Genomic DNA, 24,211 nt, shown 5'->3' with positions numbered 1-24,211 from the left:
ACTAAATTTTTATCGCGAATTTATTTAGGGGTTATCAAAAAATTATGTGAGATTCCTTTTCAACAAAAAATTGCATTTTTAACTAAAAATGAAGAAATTTCTAGTAAAAAAAATGAATTTTATCATTTCAAATATTTCAACTAGAGTTCAGTTGTCAACCAAAAATATGCATTTTTAATCAAGACAATTGATTTCCTGACAAAAGGCGTTAAAGTCAGTTAAAAAACGAAAAAATATAATTTTCAACAAAATATATGAATTTTTAACTTAAAGAGATAAATTTTCAACCAAAAATAGAATTGTTATATTTTAAGTTAAAAAATATTTTACGGCAAATTTTTTGTTAACAAAATAATTGAATTTTCAACCCAAAAAATTCATTTTGATCAAAATACATGCATTTTTAATTGGAAAATATAAATTTTCAATCAAAAATGGAATAGTAAATCTAGATTTGACAATTTAATTTTCAACCAATTAAAAATGAATATTTAATAAACTAGTTCAATTTACCAAAACGGATGGATTTTCAACAAAATTCATAAAATTTCAACCAAATAGTTGAAGATTAATTTTCTAATAAAAAAGACGAATTTTCAATAAATTTCTAACTAAAAAAGATGAATTTTACCCACAAATGCGATAATTAAATTGGTATAACAAAAAATTAATTTTTAACAAAAAACACTAATTTTTTACAAAACAGTTAAATTCTTTACCAAATGGCTGCATTTTTTATTAAATTGATGAATTTTCCAACCAAAAGGAGGTTTTATACAAAACAGTTGATTTTTCAACAACAAAAACGTTAATTTTCAAACAGTTGAATTTTTAATCAAATTGTTAAATTTTCAGTTAAAAAATTAATTGGTAACAAACAAAAAATGAATTTTTAAGAAAATATTTGTTGAACTTTCAACCCAAAAAGATGAGTTTTCAACCAAAATGTAATATTTCAATTAAAAAATTAATTTGCAACACACAGAAAATAAATTTTCAACAAAGTAGTGGAATGTTCAATCTAAAAAGATTAATTTTCAACCAAAAAGATTAATTTTCTACCAAAAAGACGAATTCTCAACAAAATACATAAAATGTTAATAAAATTATTAAATTTCGAACCAGGAATATTGATTATCTACCAAAACAGATGGATTTTCAACAAAATTCATAAAGATTCAACCAAAACGTTTAATTTTAAATCAAAAAGATTAATTTTCTAATAAAAGAGACGAATTTTTAATAAATTTCTAACTAAAAAAGATATATTTTAACCAAAAATCCGATAATTAAATTGGTATAACAAAAAATTAATTTTTAACAAAAAAACACTAATTTTTTACAAAACAGTTAAATTCTTTACCAAATGGCTGCATTTTTTATTAAATTGTTGACTTTTCCAGCCAAAAGGAGGTTTTATACAAAACAGTTGATTTTTCAACAAAAAAAAGTTCATTTTCAAACAGTTGAATTTTTAAACAAATTGTTAAATGTTGAGTTAAAAAATTAGTTGCTAACAAACAAAAAATGAATTTTTAAGAAAATAGTTGTTGAACTTTCAACCCAAAAAGATTTTTCAACCAAACTGTTAAATTTTCAATTAAAAAATTAATTTGCAACAAGCAGAAAACAAATTTTCAACAAAGTAGTGGAATGTTCAATCTAAAAAGATTCATTTTCAACCAAAAAGATGAATTCTCAACAAAATGCATAAAATTTTAAACAAATAATTGAATTTTTAACCAAGAAGATAGATTGTATATCAAAAAATGAATTTTTACCCGAATAATTGAATTTTTACCCGAATAGCTGAATTTCTAAACTACAAAATATCAATTTAAAAAATTAAATAGTTACATTTTTATTACAAAAAATTTGCTTTTAACAAAAAAAAAGGAATTTTCTACAAAACATTTGAAATTTCTACAAACTCAACGAAAAATGTAATAATTAATATTTCAACAAAAAGGATTTTAATTTGAAACCAAAAACAGCTTTCAACCAAGCAGTTGTATTTTTATTCAAAAAATTTTTTTTACGAAAACAGATGATTTTTTAACGAGAAAGACAAATTTTGAACAAAGAAAGATTTTTTAGCCAATAAAGAAATGAATTTTCAAGAAAAAAGGGAATTTTCAACAAAATAGTTACATTTTTAAGGATAGAAATTAATTTGGAACAAAACAGTTAAATTTTGAAACAAAAGTAGAATTACTATATTTTCAATTTCAAAAAAATACACCAAACATTTTTTAAAACAAAATAGTTTAATTTTCAACCAAAACTATTCATTTTGATCAAAATACATGAATTATTAATGGGAAAATATAGATTTTCAACCCAAAATGGAATTGTAAATTTAAAGTTGAAAATTTAATTTCCAACCAATTAAAAATGAATATTTAATAAAGTAGTTCAATCTCCAAAAAAAGGTTTTTAAATTAAAGTGATGAGTCAACAACCAAAAAAGTTGTTTACAACAAAGAAGTAGTAGTAGTTCTTATGAAAAAAAAAGTTTTCTACAAAATAGTAGACTTATCAGCCCAAAAAGATGAATTTGTAACAAAAAGTTGAATTTTCAACCCGAAAACATTAATTTTTAAGAACAGATTTTTTTTAACAAAATAGTTACATTTTTAACCAAACAAATGGATTCTCATCTTTAATGATGAACCTTTAATAAAAAAATGAATTTTCAACAAAATAGATGTTTAATCAAACAAATTAGTTTTCAAAATAAATAAATTTTTAACTGTAAAATAATTAAACTACAGAAGATAAATTTTCCACCAAACACGCAGTTAAATTTTTAGTTTAAGAAATTAATTTAAACAAAAAATGAATATTCAAAAATAGTTCCAAATAAAATCATTTTCAACCAAATTAATTAATTTTTAAACGAAGAAATAAAAATTTTCAACAAGAAATGGAGAAGTTAACTTTTTGTTAAAAACCTAATTTTTCATTTTTTCGAATCAATGAATTTTTAACCAAATAGTTTAATTTTTAACTGAAGAAAGTACATTTGTAACCCAAAACGGAATAGTTAACTTTTCAGTTCATGAAATTAATTTTCAACAAAAATAAAAGAATTTTTAACAAAATGGTTCTACCAAAAAATATAATTTTCAATAAAATACAGTACAAATTAATATTAAAAAAATCAGTTAAAATTTTAAACAAAAGATTATTGAATGAAAATTATGAAACACCAACCAAGCAAATTGTTTTAAACAAAGTAGTAGTAGTAGTAGTAGTTTTTATGTTAAAAATGCAAATTTTTTACAAAATAGTAGAATTTGCAGCCTACAAACATAAATTTAAAAGAAAAGATGAATTTTCAATAAAAAAATTTATTATTCGATCAAAAAGTGGCATTTTTAATCCAAAAAGACCAATTTTCAACAAAACAGATGAATTTTTACCCAAAAATGTGGATTTAAAAAAAAATGTTTGAATTCTGTACTAAATACTAAAATTATATGTTAATTCTTCAGTTTTATAAATTATGTAAATAAATTTTTCGAGGTCGACATTTATACTCAAATAATTCAGTGCTTCCTGTAGAATTTGTTAATTATTTGTAATATTTTTCAGAACTTCTAAATTTTTCAACACAATTCGATTTTTTCCTTTCTTTTTAAATATAAGTACAATTTTTCTTTTTCGGGCATGAAAAATCAGGACAGAGCATAAAAAATCACAAAATCAGGACAGCGAAAAAGAATCAGGACAATGGAAAAAAAATCAGGAGATGTTATAAATCGGGACGTCTGGTCACCCTGAATTTTGTCGCTTTTGAAAAAAAATTCATTGAACAATTCCAACTGTTGTATTTTCACCCATATCCTTAAATATTGATCAACAAACTCTAGTCTATTTATCATCGGTTTATTCGCTCACTCCTCTACTACATTTTTAAAAATAATTTCAAGATATTGAAAACTGAAGAGGTTATGTCAAAACAGTAAAAACACAAAATCTCGTATAAATTAAAAATAAAGAAAAGAAGACTTAATATATAGATTATTTTGTACGATCTACAATAAGAAAATATCATGCACATCTTCAAAATAGTTCAAACAACTAGAAATAATGAATAATTACCTGCAGCAAATCTTCGTTGATGATTAATGAATAAGGATTCTTTCTTTTGGTGCACTGACTAGAATCTCTTTGATTATTTGTCGTATGAGGATAACGAAAAAGCATCCTGTCTCCTTTACTGTCGCTTTTCACGAGAATAATACTCAGTGGATTTATTTCCATTGCTGCTGTCAAAAAAGGGAGGTTATAAACAATCCTCGCGATTATGGACAGATTACACAGGATATTTTAACGATACTTTGTTTCTTTATTTAGAAACATCACATCAAGTTTACTTTTTTATTACAGACGTGAGTTCATGTTCTTAGAATGAGTTTACACTTAATTTGACCCTGACAGCAACGCAGTTCGAAAACAAGAAAAGAGAACTGTCAAAACTGCAGCACGTCAGTCGTCACGGAGCGAATTTCGTGAAAATGGACTTTATTAAATTAAAAGAAATCAAGGAAAGGAGGGAAATATTGAGGTAATTTAATGATTTATAGAGTGACATAAATACTTAAATTTCAAAACAGTGGAACATGCTATTATTTTTATCTTTCTTATTAACTTTTCTGATAAAGTGAGGTTAGGATTTCAAACATCAACCTTTTTCGAAATTTCTTATATATCAATAAAAAGGATGAAAAGTAAATGTTTAAAATTTTAACAATTTAATACAATATTGACAATATATTTACGCAACTAATTTTACAGTTTTTGATATGTTTTCAAATATTTACATATATGTGTTCAATTTTTAATGACCAGCAAATAAAAATGGGAGATAATTTTAAATTGTAGTCTTTATAATATTAATTCTTAAAACTCTCACATATTTGTAAAATATTTCCTTTTTTTAAACATTATGTTGATATTTAAATATACGCGGCATTTGATCACGTGGACATTTTGAAATAACGGATATTCATTGGGTATTCATTTCCGGTTTGGGCCTGTTTGAGTTTGGATTTAGAAATTGTAACGGATTTTTTACTTGTAGAATCAGTTTTAAAAAGACATTGATGCAGCAATGGCATTCTTTTTTTTTTATTCTGATAAAATAGATCAATAGTAGAAAAAAGAATTTTAAACTCAAATAATAATGGAAATTTCAACTGTTGGACAGTGTGTTTTGGAGTTGGTGAGTGATTTTCGACATAAAAGTGCTTTACAAATATTTTACGAACTAATTTTACGCGTTGAGACAGGCACAAATATTTATTTTCCTCACTTACAGAGATTGGCTTGAATATAAAAATTTTGAGATAATACAAGTTCCTTAAATTAAATTAATTTAATTTCGGTTAAGTATAGAGAATTTATATATTTTTTAATAATACGTTAATCAGTTCCTGCTCCAAAATTTCTGCGGAATTTTTCCTAATGCAATTTCTAGCGTATCCTTATTAAGACCTCACAGTAAATTCGTAAATATTTCAAGCAGATGAAAAAAATTGCACAAAGACTTTAATAATTTCCCAAAGATTTCGTTAAAAAATTTAAAGATTTCGGAAATATTTCTGATAGATTAAAAATATTTCACAAAGATTTCCGATAGATAAAAAATATTTCAATTATTTCAATGATTTTTCATATATTTCACAAATAATTCGGATAGTTTTAAAAGATTTCCGATAGATTTCAATGATTGCACAAAGATTTCAAAAAATTCTCAAATTTCATGAAGTTTTGAAAGATTTTGCAAATATTTCTGATAGATTAAAAATATTTTATAAAAATTTTAGATGGATTTCAAAGAAAGCACAAAAGTTTGAATGATTTCCAAAAGATTTCAATAATTTCACAAATATTATCAAATATTTCGCAGATCTCAGAAAGATGTTACAAATTTTTAAAATAATTTTACTATTACTTAAAAGATTTTCAATACTTCGTAAAGATTTCGGATAGATTAAAAATATTTTATGAAAATTTCAGATAGATTTCAAAGAATGAACAGAGATTTCAATGATTTTCCAAACATTAAAAAAATTTCACAAATATTATCAGATATTTCAAAAATGATTAAAAATTTCTCAAAGATTTCAGAAAGATTTTACAAATATTTTAATGATTGAATAAAGATTTTACGAAGTTTTCCCAATTTTTCGCGAAGAATTCGGATAGATTGATAAGATTTCATAAATACTTCCATTATTTCAAATATTTTGAAAAGATTTCACAAAGAATTCAATGATTTTTTACAAATTCTTCAGATATGGTCAAATATTTTAAGAATCTTTTAAATATTTGCAAAATATTTCGGAAGATTTCACAAAAATTGGAACGAATTCCAAAAGATTAAAAAATTTTCACAATTATTTTGCAAAGATTTTGGTTAGGCATACAAGATTTCACAAAGACTTCAATGATTTCCCAAAGATTGAAAAATGTTCACAAATATTTCGCAAATATTTTGGATAGATTAAAAAAAATCTCATTAAGATTTCAAATATTTCGGATGGATTAAAACTATTTCATAAAAATTTCAGATAGTTTTCAAAGATTTCTCGAAGATTTCAATAATTTCTCCAATGATTTCAAAAAGATTTCCCAAAGATTTCACAAAGATTTTTAATATTTCGCCAAGATTTCAGAAAGATAAGAAATATTTCATGATAATTTCAGATAGATTTAAAAGATTGTTCGAAGATTTTCATTAATTCACAAAGATTTCATAAAGTTTTGAAACATTTCGCAAAGATTTCGGATAGATTAAAAATATTTTATAAAAATCTCAAATAGATTTCAAAGAGTGCACAAAAATTGCAATGATTGCCAAAAGATTTTAATAATTTCACAAATATTATCAAATATTTCGCAGATTTCACAAAGATTTCCAATACTTCGCAAACATTTCTGATAGATTGAAAAGATTTGATAAAAATTTCAGATAGATTTCAAAGAGTACACAGGGATTTACATGATTTCCCATATATTATCCAATATATGAAAAAATATTTTAAAGATTTTAGAAAGATTTTAATAATTTCCCAAATATTTCGCAAAGATTAAGGGTAGATTTAAAAGATTTCACAAATACTTCCATTATTTCAATAATTTGACAAATGTTTTGAAAAGATTTCGACAGATATCAAAAAGATTTCACAAAGAATTCAATGATTTTTCAAAATTTTTACAAGTTTTTCAGATATGGCCAAATATTTTAAGAATCTTTTAAATATTTCGCAAATATTTCGAAAGATTTCACAAAGATTTGAACGAATTCCCAAAGATTAACAAATTTCACAATTATTCTGCAAAGATTTCGGTTAGGCATAAAAGATTTCACAAAGACTTCAATGATTTCCCAAAGATTAAAAAATGTTCACAAATATTTTGCAAATTTTTTGAATAGATTAAAAAAAATCTCATAAAGATTTCAAATATTTCGCAAATATTTTGGATGGATGAAAAATATTTCATAAAAATTTCAGATAGATTTAAAAGATTCCATGAAGATTTCAATGATTTCCCAAATATTTAAATAATTTCACAAATATCATCAAATATTCCGCAAAGATTTCCAGAGATTTTAGAAAGATTTCTCGAAGATTTCAATCATTTCGTCAATGATTTCACAAAGATTTGACAAAGATTTCAAATATTTCGCCAAGATTTAGGAAAGATAAAAAATATTTCATAATAATTTCTGATAGTTTCAAAAGATTTTTCGAAGATTTCCATTATTTCCCAAAGATTTCATAAAGCTTTAAATGATTTCGGAAAGTTTCGGATAGATTAAAAATATTTTATAAAAATTTCTGATAGATTTCAAAGAGTGCACACATATTTTAATGATTAAATAAATATTTTACAAAGTTGTCTCATTTTTCGCGAAGATTTCGGATAGATTAAAAATATTTTATATGAATTTTAGAAAGATTTTAGTAATTTCCCAAATATTTTAAATATTTCGCAAAGATTAAGGATAGATTAAAAATATTTCACAAATACTTCGATATTATTTCAATAATTTGACAAATATTACCAAATATTTTGAAAAGATTTCGACAGATTTCAGAAAGATTTCACAAAGAATTCAATGATTTTTCAAAGGTTTTAAACATTTTTCAGATATGGCCAAATATTTTAAGAATTTAAACAAATATTTCGCAAGTATTTCAAAAGATTTCACAAAGATTTGAACGAATTCCCAGAGATTGAAAAAGGTTCACAAATATTTCGCAAATATTTTGGATAGATTAAAAAAAACCTCATAAAGATTTTAAATATTTCGCAAATATTTCAGATGGATTGAAAATATTTCATAAAAATTTCAGATAGAATCCAAAGATTCCACGAAGATTTCAATGATTTCCAAAAGACTTCAATAATTTTACAAATAGATTAAAAATATTTTATAAAAATTTCAAATAGATTTCAAAGAGTGCACAGAGATCCTAATGATTTTCCAAACATTAAAAAAATTCCACAAATATTATCAGATATTTCAAAAATAATAAAAAATTTCTCAAAGATTTCGCTAAGATTTCGGATATATTACAAATATTTTATAAGAATTTCAGAAAGATTTTAGTAATTTCCCAAAATATTTTGCAAAGATTTGAAATATTTTGCAAAGATTAAGGATAGATTAAAAATATTTCACAAATACTTCCATTATTTTAATAATTTGACAAATATTACCAAATGTTTTAAATATTTTAAAAAGTTTAAGGATAAGTTAAAAATATTTCACAAATACTTCAATGATTTTTCAAAGGTTTTACGAACTTTTCAGATATGGCCAAATATTTCAAGAATCTTTGAAATATTTCCCAAGTACTTCGAAAGATTTAACAAAGATTTGAAAGAATTTCCGTAAATTAAAAAAATTTCACAATTATTTCGCGAAGATTTCGGTTAGGCATCAAATATTTCACAAATGCTACCCAAAGATTTAAAATATTTAGCAAAGATTTCTGATAGATTCAAAAGATTTCAAAAAGACATAAATGATTTATTAAAGGTTAAAAAATTTTCACAAAAATTTCGCAAATATTTTCGATGGATTTAAAAAAATCTCATAAAAATTTCAAATATTTTTAAAATATATAATTTCACAAATATCATCAGATATTTCCAAAATATTTCGCAAAGATTTTAAGGATTTCCCAATAATTAAAAATATTTTGCAATGATTTAAAAAGATTTCAATAATTTCCTTAATATTTCACAAACATTAAATATATTTCACAAAGATTTCAAATAGTCTTCCGAGAGTGCACAAAGATTTCAAAGATTCCGCCAAGATTTCGGATAGATTAAAAATATTTCATGATGATTACAGATAGATTTAAAAGATTGCACGAAGATTTTTATGATTTCCCAAAAATGTCATGAAGATTTGAAAGATTTTGCAAAGATTTCAGATAGATTTCACAAAGATTTCACAAAGATTTCCAATACTTCGCAAAGATTTCGGATAGAGTTAAAATATTTTATAATTATTTCAGATAGATTTCAAAAAGTGCACAAGAATTTCAATGAATTCTCAAAATTTTAATTAAGTTCAAAAATATTTCGAAATTTCTCAAAGACATAATTTAAAAATATTGTAATGTTTTCCTAAAGTTTTCACAAAAATTTTTCAAAGATTTCACAAAGTTTCCAATGTTTCGCAAAGCCTTCGGATAGATTTAAAATATTTAATATATATTTAAATATATATTTTAAAGATTTAAGTGCTTTTCCAAATATTACAATAATTTCAAAAATATTTTTAAGATTTCAGAAAAATTGGGCAAAGATTTTAATGATTTCCCAAATATTTCATTCAGATTTCAAAGATTTTACAAAGACTTCAATGATTTCAATAATTTGACAAATATTATCAAATATTTCAAATATTTTGAAAATATTTCGACAGATATCACAAAGATTTCAAAAAGATTTAAATGATTTCCTAAGGATTTCAAAGATTTCAAATATTTTGAAAAGATTCAGATAGATTTCAAAAAGTGGACAAAAATGTCAATAATTTCCCAAGGATTTCACGACGATTTGATTAATTTCAAAAATATTATCAAATATTTCAAATATATCGCAAAGATTTCAAGGATATAATGGCTTCCAAAAGATTCAAGGTATTTGATACATTTTCCATGATTTTATAATATTGTAGTAGATTTTAAAGAATTTATTCTCGAAAAGTAAGGTATTTCGTAGGATTGAAAATATTTGAAAATATTTCGAATTCACGCTGAATTCTTATTATTTTTGTCCTTAATTCTCCGGGATTTTCTTGAATTTTATGAATTCCTTTTCATTTTTTTAATATACTTGCATTCTTTTAAATGCACACAATTCTACATAATTCAATAGATTTTTTTTATATTTCTAAAAGTTTTGATTTAATTGATCCTGAAGATCAGTTGGTAAAATGATGAAAGTATTTGAAATATTTTTATGTTTTTAAATTCCTTAGAATTTTCAAAAGCTTGAAAAAAATGTCAAAACATATTAAAGGATTTGAAATATTTTAGGTAATTTTAAAAGATTACAAAAGGTTTTTTTTACTGTTTTTAGTAATTTAATGCAATTTCAAAGACTTTGTAATATTTCAGGGCATTTTGAAAGATTTTCTAGAATTTGTAGGGGTTGTAAACAATTTCAAGAAATTTCCAAGAGTTTTAATAATTGAAAGGGATTTTAATTTTTTAATGGATTTCTGAGAATTAATTCACAAATAGTAAAGGATTTGAATGATTTTAAGAGATTTTCGAATATTTTTTCCATTTAATTTAGAATTCGCTCTTAACTCTCATTAATTTACCCTGAATTATTTTTAATTCTTATAAATTCACTCAATTCAATGCATTTTTTCATATCTTTTAATTGATTTTAATTCACTTGATTGTTTTTTTAATTTAACGTAATTTTTTATAAGATCCATCTAATTCTTCTCGTTTCGCTTAAATTTATCTAAATTCACTTAAATTTTATTGTAATCAACGGAGTTTATTATATTTTAAAGTTTTTTTCCATATAACTTGAATTCTTTTGAATTCAATTTGAATTGTTAAGTATTTATTAGTCACTTTTTTTAGAAGTTAGTAGGGATTCAAAGATTTTGAAAGATTTGAATTTTTTTGGAATTCACCCTGAATTCTTTTAAATACTTCTAAATTTACTCAATTCTATTTAATTCAGCGGATTTTTAAATTTTTCTAAAGTGTTTATTTAATTAATTCTAAAGTTTCTGAACATCGTCTTGATCTTTTAGGCATTTCATCAAATTCTCTTGAATTTTTCTAAGCTCATTTGAAATTTATTGAATTCAATGAAATTTTTTTCATATTTTTAAATTATTTTAAATTCATTTGAATTCTTTGGAACTCGACCTGAATTTTTTGAAGTTTTATTAATTTATAGGGACTGTGTGGCCTGCATTTTGCTGATAAAAATTACAAGTATGAAAGCCAAATTTTATTTTTAATTGAATATAACTCCATCTAATTTTTTTAAAACCAGATCCTAAATTCTGTTGACGCAAAAACAACTGGAGTTGCAGTTCGTTTTCATAATGAAGAAAAAAGAATTCAAGTAGTAGATAATGGTGAGGGAATCCCTCCTGATATTCTGTCAAGAATTGGCGAAACCGAGAAGAAAAATGGGACCGATCCCCAGATTTTGACATATTGCCCTTATTCGCGAGGCAAAACTCTAAAAAGTATTCTTGAACTTTGCCAAATTTGTATTATTACTTCAAGATGTGAACGATCCACAGAAACCTACGAAAAGGTATTTTAACTTAATTTGTATTTTTTATGTATATATTTAATTTAAAATAACTTGGTGAAGGTAATTCAGGAAAACTGGAAATCAGAGAAAATTCAGGAAATTTTATTCGTCAGAAAAGGTCAAGAATTTTAAACAAAATATTTTACAAGTCCGGAAATTTCTAAAGTTTATGTTAAAAAAATTTTCTTTTTGAACTTAGAAATTTTTATTTGTTTAAAACTCGTATTCTTTATTGGGAAATTCCACTTCTCGGTTGAAATTTGAGCCACTTAGTTACATTTTTTGTTTGTTAAGATGGAAAATTTTAGTTGAAAATTTATCTCTTTGATTAAAAATTAAATTATTTTGTTGAAAATTCTTTCTTTTTTTTTAGGAAATTTATATTTTTGGATTGAAAATTCAACTTTTTTGTAGAAAGTTTGTCTTTTTCGTTGAAAATTTGTACTACTTAGTTAAAAACGGATTTTTTGATGTGCAAAATTAAACTATTTCTTTGAAAAAAATGTACATATATGTTATAAATATATTATATTTAAATATGATAAATTTTTGTTACCATATGCAATTTAAATAAATGGTAAGTTATATGAATTTGAATTTTGGGATTTTCCTATTTAATTTATTAAGGATTTTATATTAAAAATTGTTTAAGGTTAAATTTCTGGTCGTTGAATATTACCGTTCTGCAAAAATAAATAATTGTTCAGGAAAAAGTTGGAAATTATACTTCCATTTCTTATTTTACAATTGCTTTCTCCTGCCGATTATATTTTCAGTTACAAATTTTATTATTTGGATTCAAATTCAAGAATTGATTTAAAAAGGCGCTATTTTTTGTTGAAAATTCAAATTTTTTGTAGGAAATTCCTCCTTTTGGATTGAAAATTAAGTTTTTTCTTAAAAATGTATATTTTAGTGTTGAAGATTCAACTACTATTTAAAAAATCTGTCTTTTTGGTTTAAAAATGTATCCATTTTTATAGAAATTAATTCTTTTTTGGCTGAAAGTGGAACTATTTGGTAGAAAATTCTTCTACTTTGGTTGAGGATTAAACTATTTTACTCGAAAATATCTCTTTTTTAAATTCAACTGGTTTTTATTTCAAATTAAAATGTGTTGTTGAAATATCTACTATTACAAAAGTCTTTGAGACTACATCTTTTTCGGTTGAAAATTCGTTTTTTCTTCATTGAAAAATAATTTTTTAAACTGAAAATTTCACTATTCATACTTTTAGCTCAAAATTCACCTCGTTTTAAATGTTAAATTCTTTGCTACTTATTTTGGTAAAAAATTAATTAAAAGCATTAAAATTAATTAATTAAAAAAAAATAAAATTTTTTGTTGATAGTTAAGTTTTTTAAATTGAAAATTCAACTATTTGTGTAAAAATTTACACTCCTTATTTTAAAAAATGTATTCTTTTGATTAAGGATTCATCTTTATTTATATAAAGATGTATAATCTTTATATAAGGAAAAATCTTTATTTGTTGGAAATCCTTATTCTTTAGAAAGAAATTAAATTTCCGGTTTGAAAGTACAACTATGTACTTTATTGAAATTGATCTTTTTGTTTGTTGAAGATTCATAATTTTTTTAGGAAATTCATTTCTTTGGTTAAAAATTAAATTACTTTGTTGAAAATTCGTCTTTTTTATTGAAAATTCGAATTGCTTTATTAAAAATTAATCTTCTATGTCGATATTTTCTTTTTTCCTTAAAAATGCAAATATTTGTTTGAAAATTAACTTTTTCATTGAAAATTCATATGTTCGAGTTGAAAAATCAACTATTTTACAGAAAATTCATCTTTTGGCTTCAAATTTGAACAATTTGGTTTAAATGTTTTGTATTTTTTGACTGAAAAATCTTTATTTGTTGAAGATTCGTCTCTTTGATTGGGAAATTGAACTTCCAAGTTGAAAGTTAAACTTAATATGTTACAGCTTAATATTTTACTGTTGATGATTTATAATTTTAGTTGAAAATTCAACTTTTTATTTGAAAATTCATATGTTTTGTTACAAATTCATTTTTTTGGTTGGAAATAAATCATTTTGTTTTAAAACTGGGAAATGACAGTAAATTTATTTCTTGATCGGGAATTTTACAAATTTTCAGAAGAAAAATCTGCCTAAATCCGATTTCAACAGGGTTTTAAATAATTAAAACTGTTTTGAACATTTGAACAATTAAAAATTAAAAGCATTTGAAGTTGAAAATTTGTGATTAGAAACAGTTTTATTTTATCAACTGTAAATATAAATGAATAAATTATTTTAAAAATGGATCTGTAATTTAAGTATAAAAAACTGAATAATAATTGATTGGCCAAAATGATTCTAAATCCGTTTAGAATTGGAGAATTTCCATATTGTAACTGTTTTAATTCGAAAGTCTTAATAAGAATTAAAATTAATGTATTATTTATGCCGATTTTATTTTTAAATAAAAATTTTAATGTTTTAGCAATAAAATATTTTTATTTCAATGTTTCAGTTCTTCCTCTAGATTACTTTTACATTAAATTAAAAAAAAACAAATTTATTAATATATTACTTTTATTAATTTTTTTCAGCTATTAACGAATGTTAACGTGCGTTTAGAACTTCATAAACTATTTTTAACTTAAAAATAACTGCATAATAATATAGTTGTAATTAAAGGATTTCATTAAATTAAAAATATTGTTTAAGTCGAAATTACTCAATTTTTAACCCATTTAATTTGAAATTAGAATCTCCCTAGAATTTCCAAGAACTTTTAAACTTTTAACGTTACAATTTTAATTTTAATTTTTTAAAAATGTATCATTTGTAAGAGAAAATGTTAAATTTTGACGTTTCAATAACAATTGAACACTTATTATTAGTAGAAAAAGTTTGAGTAATTTTAAGATATATTTATAAGTATAGAAAAGATTAAAAATTAATTAAAAACTTTAAATGATTGCAAGTAATTTAAACGACGTGTTTAAAAATTTTTCAGAACTTCTAAATATATTTTTAAATTAATCGAATTTTTCCTACAATTTTGTAAAAATTCTGAAAATTAAAAAATCCTTAAAATCTTTCAGATTAATTTATGATCATTTTGGAATTTTCTTAAAATCTTTTTAAATTTTCTGTAACAATAATTTTTCAAAACGAGAAATCATTTTCAATTTTCCTAGGAATCTTCAGAAAATGTTTTCATTCTTTTGAAGTCTTTCACAATTCTTAAAAAGATTCTACATTTGTTGTTTGAAATCTGCAAAACTCTACATTTTGTTTCAAATTCGGCTGTGGGTATTTGCACCAAAATTTCGGTACAAACAGCTGAATTTTGTCGGTACACGTTTAAATTATTTGAAATCATTTTAAGATCTAAATTTAATTTTAATAATTTCAAAACTTATAAATATCCTTTAAAGTTACTCTAATTTTTTCTTCAAGTAATACGTTTTTTTATTGTTACTTATAAATTAAAATTTAAGGATATATTTTTTAATTTTGGAAAAGTTTAAATAACTTCTAGATTTCTCAAGATTTCGAAATAAAATTTTAAAGCATTTCAAGGATTATTTTTCAATTTTTAATGTGTCTAGCTTAAAATTAATTAAAATAATATAATTTTGAAAATTTTTAAAGTTCATTACGTGATTCTTTAATTTATAGTACTGAAAATATTAGCGTATGTTAAAAATTAATACATTTTGTTGAAAATTATATTATTGTGTTTCAAATTCAGATATTTTTTTTTTATTTAATTCTTTTTTTTCGAAAATTAAACTCTTTTGTTTAACATTTTTCTTTATGGATTGAAAATTGATCTTTTATGGTATAAAAGTGACCCTTTTTCGTAGAAAAACAATCTAAAATGGTCAAATTTCAATTTAAAATTGTTTGATTTCGTTAATAAAAGATTCTCTGTTAAACATGTTACAGGGAAAATTTTAAATATGTCCAGGGAAAAATCAGAGAACAATTAGGAAATTTGGAAAATGAAGTTTGGTGGCCATAGTGAATACTTACTATTATTTCATAAAATTAGTAAAATTAATGTAAAATTTTATAGGTGTATAAGGCAGGAGAGACGCCAATTTTTCTACAAGGAAATCGTCCTGCTAAAGGAACTTCAATAACAATTTGTGGATTTCAAGGATCTGGATGGGAATCTGCTTCAGATGCAATTCGATTTTCTATTGCATCCGTTGCTTTAATTTACACAAATGTAAGTTTTTTAAAAACAATTGTCAGCATAGTCTCTTAAAATCCATTAGCTTTTTTTTAAATTCTTGAGATTCTTTAGAATCTTTTGAAACAATTTAAAATATTTAAAACTCTTTGAAAAATTTTTATTTTCTTTATATCCCTTGAAATTGTTGAAATCCGTAGAAGTGCCTTGAAATCAAATTTAATTAATTTCGTGAAGTTATCTCGAAATTTGCTGCAAACATTAAAAATCTTTAGAAATCATTGAAATCCTTGAAAATCATTGGAAATAATCGGCTGATACATTGTTAAATCCATTAAAAAGTCTTAAAATCCATGGAAATTCTCTAGAATCCCTTAAACTTCCTTGAAATCCATTGATGTATTTGAAATATTTCAACACTTTTGAAATCCTGTAAAATTCCTTAAAATATTTTTTTGCATACATTTTTTCAATATTTTAAAATTATTTATTTTTACATCGGTCTTCCTATAATGACTTTCCATGATGATTTTTCTTAAATCGCGAAAAAAATATAAGAAATCCATGATTGAAAAATGAGTATAGACCTATTATGAATTTCTTAAAATATTTTAGTGTATGGGACGATTCCAAATCAAAGATTTTGCCAATTTGCAGAAATATTAAAAAAGAATTACTATGGTACTCGTAAAAAGTGCCCTGGTGGTAATTTCTGTGTACTACTATATTTTTGGGTAAAAGTTAATTTTTTTGTTGAAAAAGCTGCATTATATGTTTAGTTCGGAATTTATCTCGCACGGTTAAAAATTATATTATTCAATTCAAAATTGAAAAATATTGTTAAAAATTCATTCTTTCAGTTGAAGTTTCATTTCTTTGATTGAAAATTGTACTTTTTTGAGTAAAATTCGTTTTCTGGTTGAAAATATATTTTTTAATCTGACAAACTATTTCATTTTTGGTTAAAATTAATCTTTTTTCAATTAAAAATTTATTTATTTGGTTAAAAATGTATCTTTTTTAGTTGAAATTTTAACTTTTTGATTGAATATTCATGTATTTTAAATGAACTTTTGTCTTTAACTTTTACTATTTTGTAGAAAATTTATATTTTTGACTTGAAAATTGAACAATTTGATGGAAAATTAAACTATTTGGTTCAAAATTTAACTCCTTGGTCGAAAATTCATCTTTTGGTTGAAAATTTAACAATTTTGTTGCAAACTCTTTTGTTTTTTGCTCAAAGTTATGTTTTTAAGAATTTTTATCTGAAAATGTAACTATTACATTTTCTATCGAAATTTTGTCCTGTATATTGTATAAATTAAAAATTCAATTATTTAGTGAAAAAATTGATGTATTTTGTTCAAAAGTAATATTTTTGGTAAATAATTAATCTTGTTTGTTGAAAATTCAACTATTTAGTACCAAATTGATATATTTTGTATAAAAGTCATCTTTTTGAGAAGAAAATAATTATTTTTTGTTGAAGTATCAACTTTTTGGTTGAGAATTTATCTATATTGTCCAAGTCCAAAATTCATCTTTCTTGAATGAAATTTATATTTTTTTGATAAAAATCAATCTTTTCTTCTTTAAAAGTCCAATGTCTTACAACAAATTCGAGTTTCTTAGTTGAAAACTAACTTTTTTATTAAAAATTCATTGCCTTTAAAAAAAATCTTTTTTTTTTGGCTGGAAAATTGTTCTATTTGGTTAAATCTTGAACTATTTTTTTGGAAAATATGTCATTATTACTGTAAAGTAATAATTGAGTATTAATTTAGTTCAATATCGTATCTATAATAATTGTATTTAAAAGAATTTATAAACGTGAAATATGTCTTTAAGCAACAGCTACGTTGCTTTACAAAATTTTTAAAAAGACGTGCAGAGGGTAGACCTGATTAAAAAAATTTTGAATTAGATTTCTAAGATTGAAAAATATTTTACACAGATTATAACTATTTTAATGTTTTCAAATTAATACAAAAGCTTTCACAAAGATTTCATAAAAAATTCAAAGATTTGAAATAATTTCAAAAGGTTTTAAAAATTTTTAGAAGCTTTCAATCATTCAATGGTTTCAACGAATAAAAAAGATTTTATGAACAGAAATTTAAGAAAAATTTTACAAATATTTTAAAAGATTTTACAAAAATTTCCTAAAGATTTTGAACAATTTATGATGATTTCAAGGATTTCAAGATTGAAGAAGGTCTGTACACCAGTTGTCAAAGATTTTGAACATTTTTAAAGATCTTAAAACCTTCAACAGATTTAGAAGATTAAAAAATAATTTTAAATAGGTATAGTAAACCAAATTTCTAATTTTATGACCGATTTTATACAATTTTGAATGATTTCAAATGAATTTGAAAGTGTTCAGAAAGATTTCACAAAAATTTCATACTTATTTCAAAAGAATAAAAGAATTCGAAATATTTTAAAAAGGGTTGAATTGTTATGTTTTTCAGTTATGCTATTACTTAACTTACAATGCGTAATTCTCAATTTATTTACTTCAAAATTTTTTATTTCTAAGCTTACATTTTTTATTTACTGAATTTTTAAATCCTTTCCTAAAGACTTGAACAAATAAAAAAATAAAAGCCTTTGTTGTGAAAAATTTTTGATAAACAATATTTTTATTTGATAAATAAATGTTTTTTAATTTATCTGTACATTAAGTAGTTAAAAGTGAACAAAAACGATTTGAAATAACAATTTTAAACCAGTTTAAAATTCAAGAATTTTCCAATTTTAACGTTAAAACTTAAATCGTTTCAATTTAAAAATCTTAGTCATTAAACAAATGTGAAGGTGTGACTGAAAGTTTATAAACTATTTTCAACTTAAAAATTACTTCATAAAAAAAATTCTTAATTAAAGGATTTTATTAAATTTAAAATATTGTTTCAGTCTAACATATTCAATTTTTATCCCTCTCCATTTGAAGTTTTTAATTTAAAAAAAAGATTAATTATTGAATATCTAGCAATATTTGAATTTTTATTTAAGACAAGTAAATTGAAACCAAATATTTAGAAGTAAAGACTATTTAACTGAATAGTTTGACATAGAAAGCCTGGAATCGTTGAAATTTCGAAGAACCTTTAAACTTTGAACGTTAAAATGTTAATTGTTGTATTTGAAAAATGCTTAATTTGTAAGTGAAATTTTTAAATTTGGATGTATAATTTACAAATTAAAATTTGTAGAAATAAATTTAAGTAATTCTAAGAGTTGTTTAGGAGTTTTAAAAAGATAAAAAATTATCATGCAAATTTTATAAAGTTTTCTTAAAATCTTCTAGAATATTTTTTGAAAATTTTGTTTAAATTTTTAAATATTCTCTTGAAATAATTTTTCAAAATGAAAAGTTATTTTTCATTTTCCTATGAATCTTAAAGAAATGTTTTTATTCTTTTGAAGCCTTTAGCAATTCTTGAAAAGAATTTAATTTTTTTGTTTAAAATCTACGAAAATCTACATTTCGTTTTATATTAGGCTATCATTTCAAGTTTTACATTAAGTTTAAATCTTTTCAAAACTTCTACATATCTCTGAAAATTACTCAAATTTCGCCTACAAATAATAAATGTTCAATTGTTATTTATATATCCAAATTGTAAAGAAATTTTCTAAAATTTGTAGGTATTTCTGAAAATTGCAAAAAAAAAATCAATTCATTTTGACAGATATTTAAAAGTTTTGAAAAAGTTTTCAAAATAATTTTAAATTTAAAACAAATTTAAAACAACTTCTAGATTTCTTAAGATTTTGAAATAAAATTTTAAAGCTTTCCAACGTTGCTTAAACTATTTAAAAAGAAAATAATTAAATTTCTAATTTAAGAAGTGTCCAGTTAAAATCATTTCAATTTTTCAATATTTGATGTTTCTAGCTAAAAATTTCTTAAAACTATATAATTTTGAAAATTTTAAAGTTCAGAATTTAACAGTTCCACTTTGAGTGCTTTCATTCGCAGCTCAGTTTTTATTAACTCAAGTGGAAAATTGTTTAGCTTTAGTGTTCCATTTTTTGAATTTCATTGGCCAGGAAAAATGTTTGCGAACCGGAAAAAAACCGGGAATTCATTTCGTCGATTAAAACGGCCACCTTGAACAGATTTCAAAGATTTGAAAAAATTTCGAATATTTAAAACGATTTCAAATATTCCAAACGAATAACACAGATTTCAAAGATATTAAACTAATTCAAAATGTTTCAACAAATTTTTTAATATTTCTGGTTTCAAACAGGGTCAAAGTAATTTTAAACAGATATTTTGAAGATAACATAAAAATTTTAAAACATTTCAAACCATTTCACAAAGATTTAACAAAGATTTTAAGTGTTTCAAAAAGGCGTATACATAGGTCATAAATATTTCGAATATTTTCAAAGTTTTTAAAACTTTTGAAGATTTCTAGGATTTAAAAAAGGTTAAAATAAGTATGGTGAACCAGATTTCTAAGAATACAAAAAAGATTTCACACAGATTATAATTATTTTAATGATTTTAAATAAATACAAAAGATTTTAGAAAGATTTCGCAAATATTTCAAATTTTTTATAAGATTTTCATACATATTTCAAAAGAATACAAGAAGTCCAAAGATTACAATTTTTTAAAGGATTCAGAAAGATACAAATATTACAAAAGATTTGACAAAGATTTCAATGATTTCACAGAAATTTCTGAAATATTTTGAACATTTAATAAAGATTGCAAGGGTTTCAAAGAATTTAAAAAAAAAGTGTACACCAAATTTTGAAGATTTTAAAACATTTGGAAGATTTAAAGGATTTCAATACGAAAGATTTCGAAAATATTTCAAAGATTTTACTAAAATTTTAAAAGATTTCAAAAAAAATTTCAAAGAATTCAGATTTCAAGGATTTGAAATATTTTTGGAAATTAAGAAAAAAATACAAAAGATTTCACAGAAATTTCTAGATTTTAAAAAGATTTTAAGTACTTTAAAAAATTGCAACGAATTCATAAAAATTTTAAAAGAGTTGAAAAAAGTGTGTGCACCAGATCATAAAGATTTCAAATATTTCCGATGATTTGCAAACATTCGAATATTTTAATGATTTAAAAAAGGTTAAAATAGGTATAGTAAACCAGATTTTTAAGATTTAAACAAATTTTTAAGATTTGAAAAGATTTCACTGAGATTTCAAATAATTTCAGCGAATAACATTTCTGATAAAGATTTCAATGATTTCACCAACATTTCTGAAAGATTTTAAACATTTGATAAAGATTGCAAGGATTTCATAGATTTGAAAAAGGCGTGTACACCAAATTTTAAAGATTTTAAAACATTTCGAAGATTTGAAACGATTTCAAAAGTTTTTAATTTTTTAAAACCAAAACGAAAGATTTCGGAAATATTTCAAAGATGTTAAACTAATTCAAAAACTTTCAACAAATATTTAAAAGTAAAGAATATTTAACTGAATTGTTTCACATAGAAAGCCTGGAATCGTTGAAATTTCGAAGAGCCTTTAAACTTTGAACGTTACAATTTTAATTGTATTTGAAAAATGCTTCATTTGTAAGTGAAATTTTTAAATTTAGATGTATAATTTATAAATTAAAATTTGTAGAAACAAATTTAAGTAATTCTAAGAGATGTTTAGGAGTTTTAAAAAGATACAAAATTATCATGCAAATTTTATAAAGTTTTCTTAAAATCTTCCAGAATATTTTTTGAAAATTTTGTTTAAATCTTTGAGAAACTTTTTAGAAAATTTTTAAATTTTTAGAAGATTTCAAAAGATTTCAATGAATTAAAACGAACACCAAATATTTCACAAACAAAGGTTAAATATCACAAATGTTTCATATTTCAAGGAATTTAAGGATTGAAAATATATTACAAAAATTTAAAAAGATTTCAAAGAAATTTCAAGATTTCACAAAGATTTTAAGTATTTTAAGAGTTTTTAACGAATACACAACGATTTCAACAGATTTCGAAAATTTCAAAGACGACTTCTATTCGCAAAAAATTAAGAATTTATTTATGGTTCTTTTTTCTTTAAAAATTGTTGGCCAATAATAAGTAAAAAAGCTTATTTTTTACACCTATAAAAACGGTTATTTCAGTATTTGATATAAAAAAAGGAGATCTCATGACTCAGAGTCACTATGGGATAAAATATAGGGACCAAAGGAAACTTTTTGTCACTCTCATAGGGTATTTTTTTCGCGCTAAAAGAGTAACAGATTCAGGATGAATTCCGAAGATTTCGGAACAATTCAATTTACATTCAAAATAATTCAAATTAATTGGGAAAAAATGTTGAAAAATCAAAAAAATTCCATTGATTTCCGTGAAACTGGATTGAATTTAAAAGTAATTAAAGATCAAAGAGAATAATTCAATGAGATTCATAAAAATTCAAGGTGAATTAAAAAAAAGGAATTTCAAAAAATTCAAAAAAAAAAAAAAAATTCATTGAATTCAGTACCTTTGAAATAAACTTATAAAAAGTCAAGTAAATTCAAATAATTTGATGAAATGCCTGAGAATTCAAGGTGTGAATTTAGAAGGTTTCAAGTAAATTAACAAAAATGCAAGAGATTCCAACGAATTAAAAAGAATTCAGGGTTAATTCCAGGAAAAATTTCAAATCTATGAAACGCTACTAATTTTTAATACAAGAAGTAACTAATGATTACAAAACAATTCAAGATAAATTCCCAAGAATTCAATCAAGTTGGAACAATTTTAAGAATCGAAAAAAATGGATTGATTACAGTCAATTTTGAGTGAATTTAGAGAAATTTAAAAGAAATTAGAAGAATGAGATAAAATTCATAAAAAATCAACCTAAATTTAAAAAGCAATTAAGTGCATTAAAAACAATTCAAGCAATTTATAATACATTAATAAGAATTCAGAGCGAATTACAAATGAATTGTAAAAAAAAACATTTGAAAACCTCCTTAAATCTTTGAAACCCTACGAAATCACTCATGTTGGGTGAAAAATTCTTTAAAATCAATTCAAATATTAAAATCCCTTAAAACTGTTAAAACTCCAGGAAACCCCTTAAAATGATTTAAAATTCTTTAAAATACGAAGGAATTTGACGAAAAAAATACGTTAAAATACTTCAAAGCAATCAATTAAATTTAAACTTTTAAAAATTAAACGAAAATCAATGAATTAAGTATAAAAGAGTAAATTTAAATCCATTAAAATATTTAAATCCCTTGAAATTATTAAAATCTCTGGAAATCTCTTGAAATTGTTTAAATCTGTTAAAAATGCGATGGAATTTAAAAATAATACGTTATAATATTTCAAATCAATCAATTAAATTAAAACTTTTAAAAAGTTTAAAAAATTCTTTAAAATCCATTAAAATATTAAAATCCCTTAAAACTATTATAGCCCCTGGAAATCCCTTGAAATTGTTTAAATTTCTTTAAAATACGAAGGAACTTGAAAAAAATACTTTAAAATATTTCAAATCAATCAACTAAATTAAAACTTTTTAAAAATAAACAAAAATCATTGAATTAAGTAGAAAAGAGTAGATTAAAATTAAAATTACAAATGAATTGTAAAAAAACATTCGTAAATCTCTTCAAATCTTTGAAATCACTCATAAATGGTGAAAAAATCTTTAAAATCCATTAACATATTAAAGTCCCTTAAAATGATTTAAACCCCTGGAAATCTCTTGAAACTGTTTAAATCTCTTTGAAACACGAAGGAATTTAAAAAAAAAGTTAAAATATTTCAAATAATTCAATTAAATTAAAATTTAAAAAAATTAAACAAACATAATTGAATTAAGTAGAAAAGAGTAAATTAAAATTAAATTGTAAAATAAACATTTATAAATCTCTTCAAATATTCGAAATCACTCATAAATGGTGATTTTTTATTTTAAATCCCTTAAAATGAATAAAATCTCTGAAAGTCCCTTGAAATTGTTTAAATCTCTTAAAAATGGGAAGGAATTTGAAAAAATACGTTATAATATTTTAAATCAATTAATTAAATTAAAACTTTTAAAAATTAAACAATAATCGTTGAATTAAGTAGAAAAGAGTAAATTTATAGAAAGGGGGAGGGTCGGTAAGGCCGGTTTTTGGCCTAATTTATTTTTGTACCAAAAAATCTGAAAAAATCATGGTAGTATCTTATAAGTATCCCGAGTCGAT

At 22.7% G+C, this 24,211-nt stretch overlaps 2 protein-coding genes across 2 annotated transcripts in view; one reads left to right on the top strand and one right to left on the bottom strand.

Moving 5' to 3' along the window:
• Positions 1–4,465, bottom strand: part of LOC117180771 (GATOR complex protein NPRL3) — a 30,842-nt gene extending 26,377 nt beyond the window's left edge. The window contains exon 1 of the mRNA XM_033373271.1: positions 4,108–4,465. Within this exon, the coding sequence (XP_033229162.1) occupies positions 4,108–4,269 (162 nt within the window). The 5' untranslated portion in view covers positions 4,270–4,465. The remainder of the gene's footprint in view (positions 1–4,107) is intronic.
• Positions 4,466–5,191: 726 nt separating this feature from the next.
• LOC117180661 (DNA mismatch repair protein Mlh3-like) overlaps positions 5,192–24,211 on the top strand; it is an 89,046-nt gene continuing 70,026 nt past the window's right edge. The window contains exons 1-3 of the mRNA XM_033373151.1: positions 5,192–5,230; positions 11,566–11,835; positions 15,895–16,050. Coding sequence (XP_033229042.1) covers positions 5,192–5,230; positions 11,566–11,835; positions 15,895–16,050 — 465 coding nt within the window. The remainder of the gene's footprint in view (positions 5,231–11,565; positions 11,836–15,894; positions 16,051–24,211) is intronic.

Source organism: Belonocnema kinseyi, chromosome 9, assembly GCF_010883055.1.
Source record: "Belonocnema kinseyi isolate 2016_QV_RU_SX_M_011 chromosome 9, B_treatae_v1, whole genome shotgun sequence".
NCBI classification, from domain to species: domain Eukaryota; kingdom Metazoa; phylum Arthropoda; class Insecta; order Hymenoptera; family Cynipidae; genus Belonocnema; species Belonocnema kinseyi.
Note: the sequence above shows the minus strand (reverse complement) of the source record. Positions and strands in the feature narration are given on the sequence as shown.